A 20,952-nucleotide genomic window follows, 5' to 3' on the forward strand; every position below is an offset into this window, starting at 1 on the left:
TGATTGAATTTAAAAAGGGATATTTGTGATAGCTTATCTGTGATTTTTCTTTCCTATGAAGGATGCTTTAATTCTTTGTTATATGTATATGTGTTTATGGTGTTCTGTATGCTGGACTTTACCATCAGGCTTATACAAACCTCATAGTGATGGTGTGCCAAATGGTCAGCCAGGTGTTGCTGTGTGTGTTTCTCGTTTTGTAGTGTGGTATCAGCCTCTCAGCTGCCTAACACTTGTTTTACACACAGTTGGAGGTCCGGCTTTGAAATCAGTTAGTGTTTAATTTATACAACAGACTCTCTTTCTCTCAAACACTTGTTTTGTGTGTGTGTGTTTTCTAGACAGACCTTGTTTTTTTGTAACATTAATAACCAATAACTGTGCCTTCCAGAAATAGGTATAATTGCATATTGAAGGAATATAATGTTGTATTTGCTGTAATAAATGTGATTTAACTGTTGGTCCTTTTAAAGCAGAATTTTGGCAAATGTTGCCTCAAAGTATTTGGACACTGAAGTCACACTTAAAACAGTCTGAATGTCATTGGATTAGATTTGCTCAAATGCTGCAGGTTCCTCTTACTTCACTAACTAACTAACACTAACTCTTCACTTTTCTTCATTTTTTGCTCAATGTCTTCTAATTTTTAGTGGATGTATGAAGTCAGTTCCCCTCAAGTTTATACAGTTGTCATTTTTATATTAATTTTAGCAGTATATCTTTTGTTGAATGATTTCAAACCTAACAAACTACTTTATTAGATGTTTTAGATTGTGAAATATTTATTTATTTAATTAAAGTTTTAATTTATATTAATATAATATGTATTTAATAAATACTATAAATAATTCTAAATATGAATAATATATTCAGTAATATAATGTAATATACATAATATATTTAATAAAATATAATATTGACATTTAAATAATATAATTTATTGGTATTTATAATATAAATTAAATAATTAAATTAAATATAGAATTTATATGACATATGTTTTATTAAAGGAGACCTATAATGCCCCTTTTACAAGATGTAATAGAAGACTCTGGTGTCTCCAGAATGTGTCTGTGAAGTTTCAGCTCAAAATACCCCATAGATAATTTATGCAAATTTGCCCCTGTTTGGGTTTGAGCAAAAACACTCCATTTCTGTGTGTGTCCCTTTAAATGCAAATGAGTTGCTGCTCCTGGCCCCCTTTCCAGAAGAGGGTGGAGCTTTAACAGCTCACGCTTCGGTTGCTCAACAACAACAACAAAGCTGGAGAATCTCACACAGCCAAAATGAGGATTGTCAGTAACGGTGTTCAGCCTTACATTGTTCAAACCGGAGTCGACACTGATGGAGAGACAACTTTTAGAATGAAACCGAACATTTCTGAATGGTTGTTGCTGTGGAGTTGATTCAGCTCATTGACTAGCATGTGCCGTCATGTTAATCTTTTGTTCAAATCCAGTGTTGAATTGACCCTCGTTTGTGATAGTGATGTCACTAACCTGGGAAGAAGCTTGTTGTTGTAGTCCCTATAAGCCATTTGTTGTAGTCCTTAAAAAGTGATTTCTGTAAAAGAAAATATCTCCCTTTTCATTGAACTTTGAGTATCAAAACTTTGCAGATGTTGTTTATGCTCAAACAACAACATAAAAGAAAACATAACAGAAATCATAATCAAGGACCCCTTTAAATTATATTACATTTTAATTTTATGATTAAATTATAAGTATTATTTAAGCAAAAATATTAGGGGTGTAACGATACGCTCAGGTCACAACACGGTACGTATCACGATATTTTGAACAAAATCTTATTTGAATTTCAGTTTCATTTATTTAAAAAACATTAACAAATTTCAATAATTTTCCTTGTTGTACATACAAGATCACATTTCAGGTTTAATAAAAACCTGTATACAAATGAATACGTCTGTGTCACTGAAAAAAAAAAAAAAAAATATTATTTAGATTAACTCATTGACTGCAGATTAATTATTCCAGAAAGGACGTTCACATATCGTGTCTAAAAACGTGTGGAAGGTGCGGCCGCACCGCTTTTCCATCTTTTCAAAGTGCTTGTGCTCCTGTGGCGTCGGTCGTTGCTATGCATCCATGAACTGTGCTCGCCAAGAGGATCAGGAAGTTTCAGTAAAGGATAAATTGATTTCTAGCCCTTGCATTACCTTTACTACTAGATATATTTATGGAGATAAGAAAAACCACCCTGTACAGCTATGTAAGCTGTTCGGCTGAGATTTTGATGTTTGTTACAGAAAGGCCGAAGCTGATTGGTTGGTTCTTGTCACATGGCTTGCAGTGCACTTGCGGCATTCTGAAAAGTTGAGAATTTTTCATTTCGATGCGCCTGGAAAACGCACCGCATGCGCGTCGCAACCACGTTGCTTCTATTATGAGCGCGCCTGCCGCATGGCTACATTTGAAATAACTGACTTGCAGGCGGAAAAGACGCAATATGTGAACGGCCTCGCAACACTTCTTAAAGCAAAGCATCGCAAGCACATTTTGCTTTTCCTTGAGCACAGCTGTTCCTGGGGCACTGCGATGAAAGAAAGCCACGACTTTTCTCACGCGACCAAGCAAGAGACTGACGCGAGAAACGTTTAAATCTGCTTGCAAGATTCGATGTGTGTGCGAAACACTTACTGAACTAGAGAGCTGATTGAGACACACCCTTAATATGCGGTGACAACCCGGCTTCTCTCACTGCCACCTCCGTGTTGCAGAGTAGTTCACGTCGGCAGCTCAACCAATAAGATTAGACTGCAGTCATATCGTAAAAGTATCGTAACATTTTTGCATCGCGAAATATCGTACTGCGATATAATCGTTACACCCCTAAAAAATATATTTATAATTAAATTATATTTATCTAATGCAATGTCTTTTAGCCATTTATAAGTGTGATTTAAGTGTCCGAATTCTCCTTGGAGCCACTGTATTTTAGTAAAATTTTAACTTATTACATCTGAGCTAGTGAAGGAAATTGACTTGAATGCTCTTATCCTTTTTGTGTTAGCCTGTGTGTACACTCATATTCACCTCTTTCTCCTCCTGAGCGGTAAAGAAAAAGCAAATGTTTCATCAACAGCCATTTCTATCATTTCCCATCCCATAATAACCTTCAGACACGGTCCAGACCTGTCTCCCAACACCCAGACGCACAATGAACTCATCCGCTGTCCACTGAGTGCAGCGGAGCCTGCGATGTCTCTGTCAGAGTTTATTTACAGTCCACAGCATCTCACCCTCTCCATCACTCCCACTGCCGCCACACAAACTCACGCATGTCGACCGGAGTGTCTGTCTATGCTGACTACATCCAGTCTGCCCTATTGACAAGGCCATTGTATGTTTGGGTGTGTTTGGGTGCAGGTCTGCTGCTTGTGGAATATATAAACTACTAGCGCTGCACAAATCGTTGAAATAAAACCAAAATCACAAAAGGCAATTATCAAATCCATTTAATTAAGTAAATATATGCGCTGCTTGTTTCAGAGTGAAGCACAGCACTGTGTTCTTTTACATGTAAGCAGCTCATGATCCAGCGTTTTCAGTGTCTTGGAGCAGCTCGGTTCACAGTAAATGCTGCTCCACACAAACCCAATTCTGCATGTGATTTGAGTTTGGGTTGCTTATAACGGGAAACATTCGCCAACTATCCTCCCAATCTTGTAATGAGAAGCACTTATTATGACAGCCAGAAATGTTAGTATTGTTATTTTACAGTTATGCTGTAAAATAAAAGTGTTACAATAATAATAATAATAATAATAATAATAATTATTATTGTTATTTAATGCTTGATTTGTTATTTTTTATTTTACAGGGATATATTACAATTGTAATTATTATATTTAAAGTTATAATACAGCAATAATAGTAACAATAATAATAATTATAATAACATTACTTGTGAGAAACACAGAAAGTCTAAAGTTTCAGGTGAGAAAATAATAAAGGCCAAAACCTTTCAGTTTTGAGGTTGTGTGATTATCTTCTCTGGACGTCTTTTCAGTCCTCAGTCGCACCTCTCTGAATCTCTCGCTTCCTGTTTGGCTTGGAAAGAGGGCATGTCTCGCATCCCAGAGGAAAAACGGTGTCTCACCTTTACTGCCCTGCCTGTCATCAGCGTTCTCATCACCTTCTCACCTCTTTTCCTGGGAGGTTTTCAGGTTTATTCTCTGGCTCTGATTAATAAAGGCTGTTATAGGTTTGTCTTTTTACTGTCAGTGACCACCTGTTGGATAAATTAAGTGATTTAGATTTATTTTTACAGCATAGTCACTCGTGAAAGTTAATGTTCTGTTTTAAGTTGCTCACGGAGACTATATCATGGGCCGTCCAGCTGCAGTTGGTTTGCTGGCTAGAGTCCAGAAGATTGTGATGGACAGCCGGCAGATGCAGCTCCACACTGGATCTCTGGAGTGTGGGAAAGACAGAAGTGTTGAAGAGAGAAATAAAAGAAAACAAAAGCGTGTTTGAAACGGTACAGTACCGAGAAACTGAGATTTGCTTGCATGTAATTTTGTTAGTCACGTATTCTGATGCCAAGTGGGAATACAGTACAGAGTGCACAAAGTCATACTTAAACGTAGTGCTAAGGCCAGGACGCACCAAGTCGACGTAAAAGATCTAGCGGTGACAGAAACTATGTTGTCGCCTCGTGTCAGCTACGCTTCGGCCAAAAAGCTGCGCTTGAACACACCAAAAGGACTACAAGCGACTGTCAGCTAGCATGTGTGTTCTGCGCCTGCGTGCAAGGAAATAATTGTCTTTATCAGCAGGTATCAGTAGTCTATATTCGTCATTCAAAAAGGGAAATTGAAACTAGGACTGCAGATATACAAACCATAAACAAAGCAGCGTTTGCTTACCATTTTGAATATTAATCATGCTGATCACTTTCTTCAGGCGCCTCATATTATCATGAAAATATTCAGGCATTGGAATGCTCAGGTAAGATGATGTAATATTAGTACAGCCTTTTGTCTGTGCCGTCTTGACTTCTTTGCTCGCTTTCTTCACTCTCGTGCACTGACTCGTTCGCTTACCTGAAAAGCCAGTCAGAGATTGCCGATGCCAACGGACACTGATTCAACATGCACAATTGACCAAAATACTCTGACAGTGCCAGCCCACGTAGATATGAATGCTTGGCTCCCTCGAGAACCAGACCAAAAAAGTTATGTGCACCCTTGCACATAGTCCTGTGCACACTTAATGTATGTTGTTTTTTTTTTATCACTTTGTTTTCATGCTTTTTAATTAAAGGGTTAGTTCACCCAAAAATGAAAATTCTGTCATTTATTACTTACCCCTCATGTTGTTCCACAACCGTAAGACCTTCGTTTATCTTCGGAACACAAATTAAGATATTTTTCCACTGGCTCCGTGAGGCCTCCATAGGGAGCAATGACATTTCCTCTCTCAAGATCCATAAAGGTAGTAAAAACATATTTAAATCGGTTCATGTGAGCACAGTGGCTCAATATTATAAAGCGACAAGAATATTTTTTGTGCGCCAAAAATAACAAAATAACGACTTATTTAGTGATGGCCGATTTCAAAACAATTCTTCATGAAGCATCGGAGCATAATGAATCAGTGTGTCGAATCATGATTCAGATCGCGTGTCAAACTGCCAACGGCTGAAATCATGTGACTTTGGCGCTCTGAACAGAAGATTCGATACACTGATTCATTATGCTCCGATGCTTCCTGAAGTAGTGTTTTGAAATCGGCCATCACTATAAGTCGTTATTTTGTTATGTTTGGCGCTCCAAAAAAATTCTCGTCACTTTATAATATTAATATTGAACCACTGTACTCACATGAACCGATTTTAAATATGTTTTTAGTACTTTTATGGATCTTCAGAGAGGAAATGACATTGTTTCCTATGGAGGCCTCACGGAGCCATCAGATTTTAACTAAAATATCTTAATTTGTGTTCCGAAGATTAACGAAGGTCTTACGTGTGTGGAACGGCATGAGGGTAAGTAATTAATGGCAGAATTTTAATTTTTGGGTGAACTAACCCTTTAACCTTTGGCTAAGCTCCGCCCCCTTTGGTTACTGTTGCTAACGCAGACAATCTTCACAGGATGTTCCTTATGAATCAATTGGAGGTTTCTGTGAAAGGCGTGATTTTTTTTCAGTAAAACTTTCTCATAAAGTGGCCAAAACTGATTAGATATTATTCTTACATGGGCTGGAATGTATTCTGACATTGGAGAGCATTTTTCTCTGCTTTTTCTCTCTACTAAAATTGTTAAATTGAACAGTAACATGATTAAAACTGCAGAGACTGAGAATCAATGGAGGTGAACGCTGCTTTCATCCTTTCTGAGTTCCTTGTATCACTGTTATTATTGACTTTTACTCTTTTTGAATAATTTCTGTAAAAATGTTTAAAACTATCAAGCCAGACTTTGGAGTGCCAGACTAAGCGTGGATTATAATATTGTATTAAGATATGATGCCATGAACTTTACAGATCCAGCAAGTAGACTACCATTCAAAAGTTTGGGGTCAGTATGATCTTCTGCTCACCAAGGCTGCATTTATTTGATCAGCAATACAGTAAAAACAGTAATACCGTATGTGAAATATTATTATCCATTTGTCTATTTGAATACATTGTAAAATATAATTTGATGATCTGAATTTTCAGCATCATTTCTCCAGTCTTCAAAGTCACATGATCCTTCAGAAATCATTCTAATATGCTGATTTGCTGCTCAAGAAAACATTTCTGATTATCAGTGTTGAAAACTGCTGTGCTGTTGTACTTTTTTGCACTTTTTTTAAGATGCTTTGATGAATAGAAAGTTCAAAAGAACAGCATTTATTTAAAACATTATAAAAGTATTTACTGTCTTTTTTATCAACTGAATGCGTCATTGCTAAATAAAAGTATCAATTTCTTTAAAAACAAAACTTACTGACCACATACTTTTGAACCATAGTGTATTTTTTGCAGAAACCTCAAAATGAGGAATAATGAAGACAGTGACAATTTTGAATGCTGCTCAGGTTTGTCTGTGTATCTGAGTCAGTCTGGAGCCTGAACTTTCTTGATTTATTAATGGCTTTTTAATGATAGAGAACAGCGGTACTGCAAAGAGTAACACTCAGAAACAGCACTCTGTGAGTAGTCAGCCTGGAGCCTGTGCTGTAGTGTATTATTAATGGAGGTTAATGATGAGGAGCAACACTCATGTTCACATTCAAACCTCTGGGCATTTCTTGTCTTATTGGAGATTTTTGTACTCCATAATGTATAATCATTTAAATCTATTTATCTTAAAGATATGTGACATCCTTCCCTGTAAACTCTTCCGGTAATCACAAATGACTGTGGCCCTGTTTACACCTGGTGTTAAGATGCATTTTGGTTGATCGCATCATGAGTGGATGACGCTAAATACAGGTGTAAACCAGGTTTAAATTTGTCCTCTTTTGACCACAGAGGTTGTCGACCGGATTGCTTTGGTAGTGTAGAAGCTCATGTGGTCATGTTCGAACAGCCACAAAAGACCGCCTAATTTCCGCCTACTGATCTAATGCGTGAACATTATGAGAAGCGTGCTAGCCAGACGGGATTTAAACTTTGTCAGCTGAAGACCCACATTTAGTTTGAAGACGAAAAACTTATCGAGCACAAGGTTCTGTCACCATTGCTGATTTCTAACACACACTCACAGCGTTCAGTCTTGCGGCTGTCAGAGCAGAAACAAAAGCTGCTGCTCTCTGAGTGTTTTTCCGTCATCTCCAAGCATGTTCATATGTAAATTGCGTGAGCTTATTTTGTCCATTAGATGGATAGATCTGAAAAACCCATACATTTACCCGTCCATAGAGCCTCCCCTTGAAGAAATCAGGACAGAAGTGGTTGAAAGTGAACAAAAGACAGATTAAAACACCAGGTGTGAACGGGTAAAACAGAAATTTTGCTCAGGACATATTGAAAGGATTACCTACTTTTTTTCCTAAATATCCAAAAGCTTTGGTTTATTTTATAGCCGTCAGCCATGACGTGCTACTTATTGACTGGTGGGATGCCCATTAGTGCAAGATGAGTTATCAATATTTGTAGTCTTGAAGAATGCACATTTTATTTTCTTGTATTGAAGACTGTACATTTTAAACATGACTCTGCCAAGTTAATTTGCTTTGGATTTTTTTTTTTTACCTTGAAGCTGAAAGAAATTGTCTAAATATTTCTAAAAATTTCTTCAAGGTCTTTAAGTTGGCATAAACAAAGAATGCATTTTTTCTGCACTATGTCGGCACTATTTTATAATTGTTTTTCTTGTGATCTGATCAAACAAAACACATCTTAAAAGCAGGTGGAAACAGGGCTTGTTACTGGTCCAGCCTGACCAGCGGTGAGAAAAGTAACTGGTAACATGATAACAGCTGTTTTGCGGTTCGTACAGTCATTTTCCAATTTAGGAGACACTAAATATATAAAATATAAAACATGTATTTAAAATTTAAATTCAAATCAAATTATTATTTGGGGTCATCGTACCTGAACAATTAGACCATTCTATTATTAACAATTGTAACAATTGGTCCATTCTTTAGCTTTATAGTATTTCATGGATTCACAAACTTTTTTTTGTCAGCTAAACACCTTTATCATAAAAAGTACCCCTGAGAATTTAATTTAATATTTCAATAATTTAACGACACATTTGCATGTTCGCGGCTCTGATGTCGATGAATGGTCATGACATTGAGGCACTGACACTTACATGCTTGTATCTTTGCAAAATGTAAGCTATATTATCACCCAGCTCTAATCTGCAAAATGCAACTATAAGGCATGAAGATATTAAGATGTTATAAACATTAAGGTCATGGTTTTATTTAATTTTATGTGTACATTTGAATTAAAACATTGTTATATTTATTTATTTATTTTAATTTTACATTTTAAGATTTAATTTGTTAGCTGTTCATCAATTCACAAACCCCATTTTGGGAAACTCTGTTCTATTTCACCCTTACCCAAGTGCATTATGGGAAGGCAGCAGCTGGATTTGGTATTTGAAGGTGTTGTGTGTCAGTCCATCTTAATGCCTTTATCTTCTGTCCTTTATAATCTCCCCTCTCTTTCATCTATCTTTAGTATTGACCCCGTCCATGGACACACCTGTTCCCACCTTTCATTTCTCGTCTGATACGTAGGCTGAACGTTCCAGCGCCCCACCTGGACGACCAGCTGAGGGTTTATGTGCCTTCTTTTATTTCAGTTTGTGCTGAAAGGATCTGATGCAGTAATCATGAACAGGTTTCACAACAGAAAGTAAGAAGTGTGAAATGCCTTTTTTCTTATGTTGAAATATTCGCTGGTAAAACAGAAATTTTGCTCAGGACATATTGAAAGGCTTACCTACTTTTTTTCCTAAATATCCAAAAGCTTTGGTTTATTTTATAGCCGTCAGCCATGACGTGCTACTTATTGAATGGTGGGATGCCCATTAGTGCAAGATGAGTTATCAATATTTGTAGTCTTGAAGAATGCACATTTTATTTTCTTGTATTGAAGACTGTACATTTTAAACACAATTCTGCCAAGTTGATTTGCTTTTGATATTTTTTTACCTTGAAGCTGAAAGAAATTGTCTAAATATTTCTAAAAATTTCTTCAAGGTCTTTAAGTTGGCATAAACAAAGAATGCATTTTTTGCACTATGTCTGCACTATTTTATAATTGTTTTTCTATATACAGATGTGTCATGTGCCATGTAAATTGCGCTTTGTTTGGCATGTCAATCCAAAAGTTCTTCAACTTTTGCATTGATACAGCATCAACTCTGCGTCACTATTGTTCAATTTTTAAATAATGGACCAATCAGAAGCAACAATGTCATATGTCTGCAACAATAATATCAGAGATGATGTTAGTACATTTCGTATTATATTACAGCATGGAAAGTAATTGTTAGATTACCAGGTTACTAGTTACTCTGGTTGCTTGTTAGTTTGCTTAACATGAAACAGCTCTTCAGCTAGCTGCACCCATAGCACCTGACTATTAACCATTGAATAGGTATGTTTACATTTTTCCAGTGGAAAGATGACAGTTTAAATAAATTAATGTTTTAGTATAAATGTATGCCCTTTAAGGATTAATTCACTTTAAAATTACCCCAATATTTACTCACCCTAAAGCCATCCTAGGTATATATAAATTTCTTCTTTCTGATGAACACAATCAGAGAAATTTTAATAAATATCCTGATGCATCCAAGCTTTATAATGGCAGTGGATATTTTTCTTACACAAAGGCATCGCTTCACTTCAGAAGGCCTTTATTAACCCCCGGAGCTGTGTGGAGTACGTTTATGATGGATGCACTTTCTTCAGCTTCATACTCGTTGGTATCGCTCACTGCCATTATAAAGCTCAGGTGCATCAGGATATTTATTAATATTTCTCTGATTGTGTTCATCAGAAAGTCATATACACCTAGGATGGCTTGAGAGCCATGAGTCATGCCTAAAGGTGCGGTCATATTAGCACAATTTCAGTGAAAAAAATGTCTATTGTATATTGTCAATAGTGTAGCAATGCATGAAGAGCAGCTCACACAGAAGCCACGTTCAAACTAAACAGCTTTTTCTGTTGGTCAATGCTGCAGAATTGAACCCAATGCGAAAAGTGTGAGGGGAAAACTTTCACCCTCGTGAAAAATTCCCGATCACTTGGATTCTGATTAAAATGAATGTATTTTGCCTGTGAAAATTTGCCAAACAATGGTACATGTGACTGACTGACCTACAAGTACAGGTCCTGTGTGTACGCCCACTAATGCTTAGTCTAGTAGTGAAAGATGCATTAGTAAAGTTTAAGTAGAAACCCTTCTTTCTCTTTCTCTTTCCTTTTGTTTTTGCTCTCAGTTTTCGCTATTGGCCAGAGGGTCTTTCTTGTTTCTCTCATGTCATTGAGTCTTGAAATGGAAGTTTGAGTTTTCCTTCTGCTGTTTATTTGAAAGTGCTGTGTTTATTTTATAATTCATAGAGTGTGGTGGCTGTGGTGTGTGTGTGTGTATCCGTGTGAAGGGTCGCTGGAATGTTCAGGGTCAGGTGATTGAGTTTCAAGATGACCTTGTAAATTACATCTCTGCATAAACATACACACAAGGCAACGGTTTGCACATGAGCCTTCTGCACAGTCATCCCTCATGCTCACGGTGTGTTAATAGCAGCGTTCAGTGGGTGTTTGCTGGCTTAATATGGTGTCTGTGGGTGTTTATATGAAGTGATGTTAGCAACCTCTGTTGACTGTGTGTGAGTGTCAGATAAAGGCAGTTGCAGTCTCATCACCCTACAGCAACCTTATGTCATCTCAAGATGGTTAATCACTTCTGGTAAATTGAAATCAAGGTTATGACTGTCGCACCAGCTAATTAGCACGATAGAACAGTCTGCTTTTACCAAGAGTCAAAATCACTTGGAACTCCAGACGCCGTTTCTTTCCAGATATGAGTGGAATTTTCTTTATTTACATAACAGACAGTTGCTGAACTCGCTCAGGAGCCATGGAAACAGACGGGTCTGAAACCAGGGGTGTGTTTCAGACATCACTGAACAAGAGGCATGGTCAGCCTGTTATGACTGCAGATGTATGTTACATGTATGTTCTAGTTAGGAAATGTTTACACCAATACCGTTACAATGGAAGGCTGTCTGTGCAAAGTAATAGAGTCTTCCAAGTTCAAACTCTTTATTGTTCAGTTTCAGCCCTGTTTTCCTTTGCTTAGCTTCTGCAGAATAACCAAAGTGAATGTGGATGTTATGTAAAATATTTTCGATAACACATATTCAAAGGTTCAAATCAAAAGTAGTTAGCTTTTCAGCTCAAACAACATTTTTCTAAAACTACTGTACACACAAAAACACACACATACGTTGGGTTTTTATGTTTCATGGGGACTTTCCATAGGCATAATGATTTTTATACTGTACAAACTCCTAAACCTACACATCACAGAAAACGTTTTATATATATATATATATTAGGGTTGTCACGATACCATAAAAATGTCTTACGATACTATACCAGCTTAAGTATCACGATACCAAGTAGTATCGCGATACCATGCAGTATACAAAATGAACCAAACTTTCATAAAAACATGAAAACAGACCAGATTTTTCTCTGAATACTTCATTAATGAGAATGAATAACAGGCTTTTATTACCAATCAAATGAATCATTGTAAATAAAATTCATCTTAGCACTGCACAGAAGCTGTATGAACTGACATTATGATGTAGCATTTATGCATTTACACTTCAATTACAATTGCATAAATAATGTTATGATATTAATGTTTCAAATATAAAAATCTGAATATAGAAATAAAAATGATAGACCTACTTTTAGATGGTAAAAAATGATAGAATAGGCCTACTTTTAGATGGGAGACTAAAGTCGCCAGTAGGTGGCAGCAAGTGTTAATGATTAAGTCAATGAATCATTCAACCGATTTGTTCAAAACGGCTGATTCATTCAAGAACGAAGCAAATGACTGTCTTAATGAATCGATTAGTGAGTCAGTGACTCGCCCAATTTGTTCAATAACAGATTCATTTAGAAACGAAACAAAAACAGCGCTGTTGCTCGTGTCACGAACTATCAGGAGCATTTTTGCCAGCCTATCTTGAAATATCTAACCCTGACTGGAGAGCAGTATGTATTTTAAAACATATAATACATTTATAATTATAAAATCACGATTGATATGACTGATAAGAACCGAGTGCAAACCCGCTATAACTTATTGATGAATGGAATTGCATTTGTCTGAATCGTGTTCGCAAAGATGTTTCTAGAAACAAACTATTTAATCTTTTCCAGAAGTGGTCAAATGAGCAACGGAAAAACTGAATAAAACTGAAAAAAGAATTCAGTCTTATATAAAGATTTTATGATGTTAATTAAGTGAATTTCAGACCCTTTCTCCAGATAAAATGCACTGCGAACAACAACGTACAAGCGCAACTTTATCTCATTGCAAAATTAACTGAAGCATCAGGAAACAATAAGGCGCTAATTTTATAGAGCATTTACTACACAGGGCACAGCAGACAGTCAACGGCAGTCTCTTGTAATGTTTTTGCAGGCATGCATGTTCAATTGAAGTGTACCTGCCGCACATACAACATTCCTTACGGTACTGACGATACTACCGTTTGAAAAATACAATGGCATCGGCAGTATTTTGAAGCTTTAGTATCGCGATACTACCGTAGTACCGGTACTACGGTACTACGGTAACCCTAATAAATATAAATATATATATATATATATATATATATATATATATATATATATATATATATATAAATTTTTTTTTTTTTTTTTTTTTTAAAAAAACATCACTTTGTATGTTTTATAAGCTGTTTTCCTCATGAGGACCATAAAATGTCCCACAAGGATAACTTTTTAGACAACCTCACAGCTCACCTTTCGGCGAAATTTGCCGTTTTGAAACCAAAATAGGTGACCTACGTGAATCGTGTAGATTCAATGAGAACATTTTTTTGTATTCGGTGCGTGTGCCAGAAGGGAGCGCGAGTGCATGGAAATATTAACGCGAAGGGCCTTGCGTCACCAGTGCAGACCACCATCAGAAGCTGAAAGCACGCCTGGCCTCGGCGATTTACCTGACTGAATTTGGTGAGTGATGGTTTCAATAATTTTAATATTTTCTGGTACATCTAAGTTAAGTTACCCAGGAGCTCTGTTGACATAGACTTAGCTAACGTTAGCTACAGCTTGATGAATTGTTTCACTGAACACAGCAGGAGAAAACATAATGTTAGCCAGCTAGCTAAAGCTCCGGTGGAAAATTATTAGCTAACGCTACCGTTTTTGAGGTGAGGGGACTGACAAGGCAGAAGGTGGTCCACCATTCTATCAATAAGCAGACCTGCCAACCTGTACGCAATTTGCGTAGCAGATACGCATTTTGACTTCAAAGTACGCTGGTACGATTTGTCACTCTAAACTACGCAAAAACCTGGTGACGCCTCTGTGCACGCACAGTCCTCAAATCAAGCAACAGCAAAAGAAGAAGAGTTCGACCAATCATTGCGCTAGGTTCTTCCCCCAAATAGCAAGTTGTGATGATTAGATGCGTAAAGCCTATCATTAAAAAGAGACTGAAAATCGACACCAATAAAGATTCCCGCTCGATCCCCCTTCATAATACTTAGTAAGGAGGCCATAATAATTTTTAACTCATGGCTGAAGTGAAGTATCTTCAGCTCTCTCCAGGTTGGCAAAAAAAGCATCTCAAAATGCATCAGATTGATGCTTTTAAATATGGAATATTTAAATTTTCTTGCCCCCGGACCCCCCTAGAGGGGTAATATCCTTCTCACCTTTTTCACCCCTGACCTGTTTTCATGCCTGTATATATATATTTTTTAATTTAATTTTATTTTTTTTAATTTTATTTAAACAGAAAACTGTTTTTTCAAAAAACATCATTTTGTTTGTTTTATAAGCTGTTTTCCTCATGAGGACCATAAAATGTCCCCACAAGGATAACTTTTTAGACAACCTCACAGCTCAAATAGCTTTTTTATTTAATTTAATTTATGATTTTTTATTAATTTATTACAAAAGATTTAATGTTGGTTCTTTAATAAAAATTGGGATGCACCGATGTATTGCATTAGTAATGCGTAAGTTAAGTTCCTTGAGCTTAAAGAGTAGTCCCTTCTTATAATTACATTTTTTTTGCAAAAGGATTCATTCAGCAGCTGAAGCAAAAAAATGTCTTTGCAGTTCTGCCTTTAAACCCTCTGACCTGCTTGTCTGCTATTCTTCCATTGTAAGTGCATCACTGCAGGCACGTTTCCCATTTGCTTTTACAAACTGAGGGATGAGTCGACATTATTGTCTGTGGTAATCAACAGCATTCCCCAGATGCGGCATATAGACATTAGGCTCCTTTAAATCTTCATAATAGATTCACACACATAGACAAGACTGTGAATGTGGAGCAGGAAGCAGATTTCCGGAGCAGTCGGGCTTCTCTGACAGATTCACAGTGATTATTTGGCTGTGTGAAGGAATGAAAAGTGTCTCTTTGTGTGAAAATCTGTCCTCAGGGGTTTTATTCAACCATCAGACTGACAGAGAGAGAAAAGGAGATTTTGATTGAGTTCAGGCCCATTCAGACGGCCGGTCTTGTTTGACAAAGCCCGACAGATAAAGACACAGTTGTAGCTCTCTTTTGTCGGTTCTTAATCTATTATCCTGTCTTATCTTTTCTTCTGCTCATTGCAGTTTCACTTTCTTGCATCTGTTGTATTGATCTTTTTCTTTTCATGAGTGTACACTCATTATCTTCAGACCCCTGTGGGTTTGATTGATGGATCTAGGTTTTGATTGACAGGTGTATAAGGCTCGACTGTGGCATACTGATGTGGTTGGTTTTTGGTTTGGTTAAAGGTCATACCTCTTTCTGGTGGAGCGTATGTGTGGATATGTTACTTCAAACACACACACCCACATGTGTGCCTTGCTGTGTAATTGGGGACACCCTGTTGACTTCTATTGTTATTTAATTCAGCTAATTATAATAACTATGGAATGTCCTAAAATGCATCTAATCCCAAGATACTAAAATCCAACCTTTTCATTTTTAGATGTGGATCAAGACATTTGAGTCTCTATGAATCAAACCATTTTACTTGCTTTTTTGTAAATTTAAATTTCATTTCATTTCATACATTATTTTTATTTTTGACTTGTAATTGCTAAAATCTTCTACTAATATCTTATTCCTCTAAATGCATTTTACTTATGTTTTTAATTAGTTTTTTTTTTTAACACAAAATTATGTATTTAGGATATATTTAGAAACATGTTAGGATATATATTTTTTAAAATGGATAAAATAAAATATTAATAAAAATGTTATTCTTTGCATTTTTTAAGCATAAACAATCAAAACTATTTTTATAATAAAAAAAAATTAACTAAATTCTCAAACATAAAACCATCTTCTTTTTGTTAAAATGTTAATTTTTATAATTAATATTTATAACTTTCAGAATAGTTATATTTTATGTTTTTCTGTTGGCATACAGAACATTTCTTGCGTTTGTGAAGCGAAACACAAAGACACATGGTATTATTCGGTCAACACATACATTTACCTGATCACAATGGAATATGGAATACATTTTATATTTTTCTTTTACCATTACATTATCTGTCTGTCAGCCTTCTACGCATACCTTGGCGATAGAATTGCCATTGGCTAGTATGTTTTTTTTTTTTTTTTTTAAGTTTACTCACCAGACTGATATATATTGATGAAGAGCGAAACTGTCAAGCAATGCGCTTGAAAATATATCTGTGATAAACCTAAAGTGGCATGAAAAAGTATGTGAACCCCTTGCAGAATCTCTGAAAATGAGAATTATTTTAATAAAACAAGAGGGATAATAAAAAAATGCAAGTTATTTTTTGTTTAGTACTGTCCTGAGTAAGATATTTTACATAAAACATGTTTGCATTTAGTTTAATAATTTAGAATTTATTAAAATGGCCCCATTCAATACTGTGTGTGGTCACCTGATGATCCACGACTGTTTTTTTTTTTTTTTTTTGTTGTTTTTTGATGGTTGTTCATGAGTCTCTTGTTTGTTCTGAGCAGTTAAACTGAGCTCTGTTATTCAGAAAAATCCATCAGGTCCTGCAGATTCTTCAGTTTTCAAGCATTTTTGCATATTTGAACCCTTTCCAGCAGTGACTGTATGATTTTGAGATCTGTGTTTTCATACTGAGGACAATTGAGGGACTCCAACACAACTATTAAAAAAGGTTCAAACCTTCACTGATGCTCCAGAAGGAAACACGATGCATTAAGAGCTGAGGGGTGAAAACTTTTGAACAGGATGAAGATGTCACAATTTTTCTCATTTTGTTTAAATATCATTGTTTTTCATTTAATACTGCCCTTCGGAACCAACAGAAGATACTTGCATGTTTCCTGGAAGAAAAATTAAGTACAATTTACCTTGATATTCAAATTCAAAAGTTTTCACCCGTCAGCTCTTAATGCATCGTGTTTCCTTCTGGAGCATCAGTGAATGTTTGAACCTTTTTTAATAGTTGAGTTTGAGTCCCTCAGTTGTCCTCAGTGTGAAAAGATGGATCTCAAAATCATTCAGTCACTGCTGGAAAGGGTTCAAATATGCAGAAATGCTTGAAAACTGAAGAATCTGCAGGACCTGGAGAATTTTTCTGAAGAACAGAGCTCATTTTAACTGCTCAGCACAAACAAGAGACTCATGAACAACCATCACAAAACATAAAAACAGTCATAGATCATCAGGTGACCACACACAGTATTGAGAATCAATGGTTCACATACTTATGAATGGGGTTATTTTAATAAATTCAGCTATTGTTTAGTCTTGTGAACTAAATGCAAACATCTTTTATGGAAACTATCTTACTCAGGACAGTACTAAACAAAAAATAACATGCACTTTTTATTATCCCTCTTATTTTATTAAAATAATTCTCTTTTTATTCACAGATTCTGCAAGGGGTTCACATACTTTTTCATGCCACTGTATATTTAGCCTCTAACACACACTGTCAAGTAAAATCTAAGAATTTATTAGCCAATGGCTAATGATATACATTATTTAGTCGCCCAGAATGAAGATTTAGTCGCATATGTGAGTGATTTGCTCACGTTGTAGAGGGTTGGTCTGTGTAACTCTTCATGTCTCATATAATAAAGTTTCTAATATTGTGCTTGTCTGAGTATAACCAGTTTAAATGTACTGTTTGTTCAGAACAGATTCGTTTCAGTAGGGCTTGCACGACTAGTCATTTTTACTAATGACTACTCATCCAGAAAAGTAGTCAAATAGTTGGCGAGTCGGTGTTTACATTATGTAAATGACTCACCACACAGCTCTGACAGCCAGATGGAGAGTGATGTGGGTGAGAAACCAAGTATCGCATATCTCCATTGCCAGATTCATGCCGTTGTTATGAACAGAGTCAAAAAACAGCCATGGCACTAGTTTATTTCTGTCAGCCTCTGGGTTAGTTAAAGGAGTGGATTTTTTTTAAATACAGAGTTAGAAGTGTGTAGCAGAAGTAGTTGTCAAAAAGTATGACATCAATAACTATTCAAGCAAAGACAGAACAGACTAAAAGCTCGTTCTGCAACACGTTGTTGACCGTATATGTTGTGCGTCACTGTAAGCTGAACAGTCTCCGGTTAGCGGTTATAAATGAGCTGTTCTGTTTATACGTTAAGTCTCGCAGCAGTGACTGTGTTTACGACTGTTTTCACAGGGCTTTCTTAACTATGTAGGCGAGGGCCAAATCCGTCTGCGTTTATGTGTGTGTGTGTGTGTGTTTCATGAAGTGTGCATATGTGAAATTATTAATGGATCAGACAGGGATGGGATGAGATATTGAGCAGTGCATCAGACTCACGGTGTGTGGGAAACCGTGAGTGTTTATGTCCCGGGGCCCCTTACATCCCTTACATGAATGAGTCTTACTGTATACATTCACATGTCTGTGTAAGTGTGTCTGCACTTTGTAGGATTAAAGTTGTCCTTTAATAATGTGTGTTCGACATACTAGGATGCTCTACTAGACACACACACACACACACACACACACACACACACACACACACACACACACACACACACACACACACACACACACACACACACACACACACACACACACACACACACAGACTAGCCTCCATTCTGTATCCAGACTAAAGTCTGTAATATAAGCAGTGCATTAGTGAGTTTAGACTAGTGATGGTTTGTAATAGAGAGAGTGAAGGACAAGAATAGTTTGTTGAAAGAGACTTAACACACTAAATATAACATAATGTACCGTCAGAAGATTATTATTGCAAAATAAACCCAGACAGTGTGAGCAATGAAACTGTTATGTAATATGACTGTACATTATGGACATGGAGTTTTGACTTGAGGTGAATTTTTATATTAAATGTAGTTTATCTATTTTAAATAGTTTATATGCGTGTGTGTGTGTGTGTGTGTGTGGTGTGTGTGTATAAAACATTAGTTTTCCACTAAACATAGGTAAACCAAACTTTGCATATAGTTTCTCAACTATATCATAAAATATATTAATTGATTTGTTTATATTCTAGTTAATGTCTGATTTATTATACAGTCTGTGTTTTCAGATGGGAAAAAATGTTTTTTTATTTATTTTTTTACTTTATATAAACAAGATTTTGTAGCATAATTATAAAATAATATTTTACCACCGAATGTCACACTCAACCTATCAGAATCAAATGTTGCAGAGAGCCGTGAAATAAGCAACTTTATTTTATGTCTTGATGTCAAAATTATATACACCATCCCTCAGCAACCCCCTCTCTCTTTAACAGCTCACAGATGTGGAGTTATTTTGACTGAAGGGTGTTTGCTCAGCTTCTATAAGCACCTTTGTGGCCGTTTAAAACTGTGTGTGTGTGTGTGTGTGTGTGTGTCTGTTCGGTTGTATGTGCAAGTTTTAGAGGGAGAAGAAAACACACACATCAACTTTACAGCCCTGTATCATAATTTTGTTTCTTACTTTTCACCCAAAGTGACTTACCATGCACTAATTACAGCAGCAATAACCTGGGGTTAAGTGTCTCGCTCATGGAAACAAAAGCACAATTGTGCTCTCAGCAAGGTTATTATAGTTTATATAGTTTTTAAATTTGTTTTATTTAGCCTTTATTTTGGTTTGTTTTTCTCAATTTAATTTTTGTAAATATATATTTAAATATATTAAATAAATGTTATATATTAAAGGTGTTATTATATTTAACATTTTATTCTGCCAAAGTTAACACTTAATACTAATAATTCATGATTATTTTTTATTTTATTGTTATTTTGTTTTGAGGCAATGAAAAACTTTTAAATTTGTCCAATTATTGTTTTTATTTCAGTTTTACACAACAGAAGTTACTTTGCTGAATTTTTTTAGGATGGAATCTGCAATCTATGATTTTGCAGTCTAGATCCCTTTTATCTCCCGCCACTTCTTGTGTTCTGAAACATGAGTCTTTTCAAATTAGGGCTGTGTGATTGTTTTTAATTGTTTTGATGAATATTATTGTTTGAATATTGACTGTGGTATCATAATCATTTGAAATTTCCTAATGAAATGATCATAAACATGACCAGTTGTTTCATGGCCAATTAAAAACGCAATATCTGTGTTTTCCACATAAACAAATCAATAGTACTTTTTACACGTCTATCCTTGACGTCCATCAGTCCTTGACTGCTCGCTCCTTCAAAGAAACTCATATAACTTCTTCATATCGCTCCAAAACAAATGACAGACTGCCCAACCTTCATTTCCATCTTTTAGTTTAATTTGTAAAGTGTCTCAGGGCCATTTCTCTCTGTGAATATTTGAAGATGAAAGAGTGAGAATGATGTAATATTTGCAGCCATATTTCCCCAGGTGCCATAAATATTATTCTTCAAAGCTGTGTTTTGATCCTGAGAGTCTGGAAATCTGGAGTAATTATTCATTTCGGTCTCTCATCACTATTTTTAATCTGTAAACAGGAGGGAAGGAAATAAAGGAAATTTTTGAGTTGGATAAATGTTGGGTGAGTTTCTGACAGACATGTTTTGTAAGGCAGTTAACTGACTTATTTCCAATTCCTGTACGTCTCCAGCTAATGTTCTGGACACCATGCTGCTGAGAAACTCTGGGAAGGTGGAAGAACATCGGGAGACAGGAAGTGATGCACCTGCTCTACCTCAGCGCTTCCTGTGGTGTTACTGTTATCATCACTGCCCAGAGGACTCTACTAATAACACATGCAGGTATCAGGACACGTGCCACCACACTTGCTGTA

At 36.1% G+C, this 20,952-nt stretch overlaps 1 protein-coding gene across 4 annotated transcripts in view; it reads left to right on the forward strand.

The window, feature by feature from the left end:
• bmpr1ba (bone morphogenetic protein receptor, type IBa) overlaps window positions 1-20,952 on the forward strand; it is a 64,609-nt gene that overhangs the window by 31,375 nt on the left and 12,282 nt on the right. For 2 of the 4 annotated variants that reach the window (XM_067405636.1, XM_067405637.1), the window contains one exon: window positions 20,770-20,920. In XM_067405636.1, coding sequence (XP_067261737.1) covers window positions 20,770-20,920 — 151 coding nt within the window. Of the gene's footprint in view, window positions 1-9,156; window positions 9,334-20,769; window positions 20,921-20,952 lie in introns of those variants that run through there. The other 2 variants (XM_067405638.1, XM_067405639.1) reach the window with 2 other exon arrangements.

This window comes from Chanodichthys erythropterus, chromosome 13 (assembly GCF_024489055.1).
Source record: "Chanodichthys erythropterus isolate Z2021 chromosome 13, ASM2448905v1, whole genome shotgun sequence".
Classification (NCBI taxonomy): domain Eukaryota; kingdom Metazoa; phylum Chordata; class Actinopteri; order Cypriniformes; family Xenocyprididae; genus Chanodichthys; species Chanodichthys erythropterus.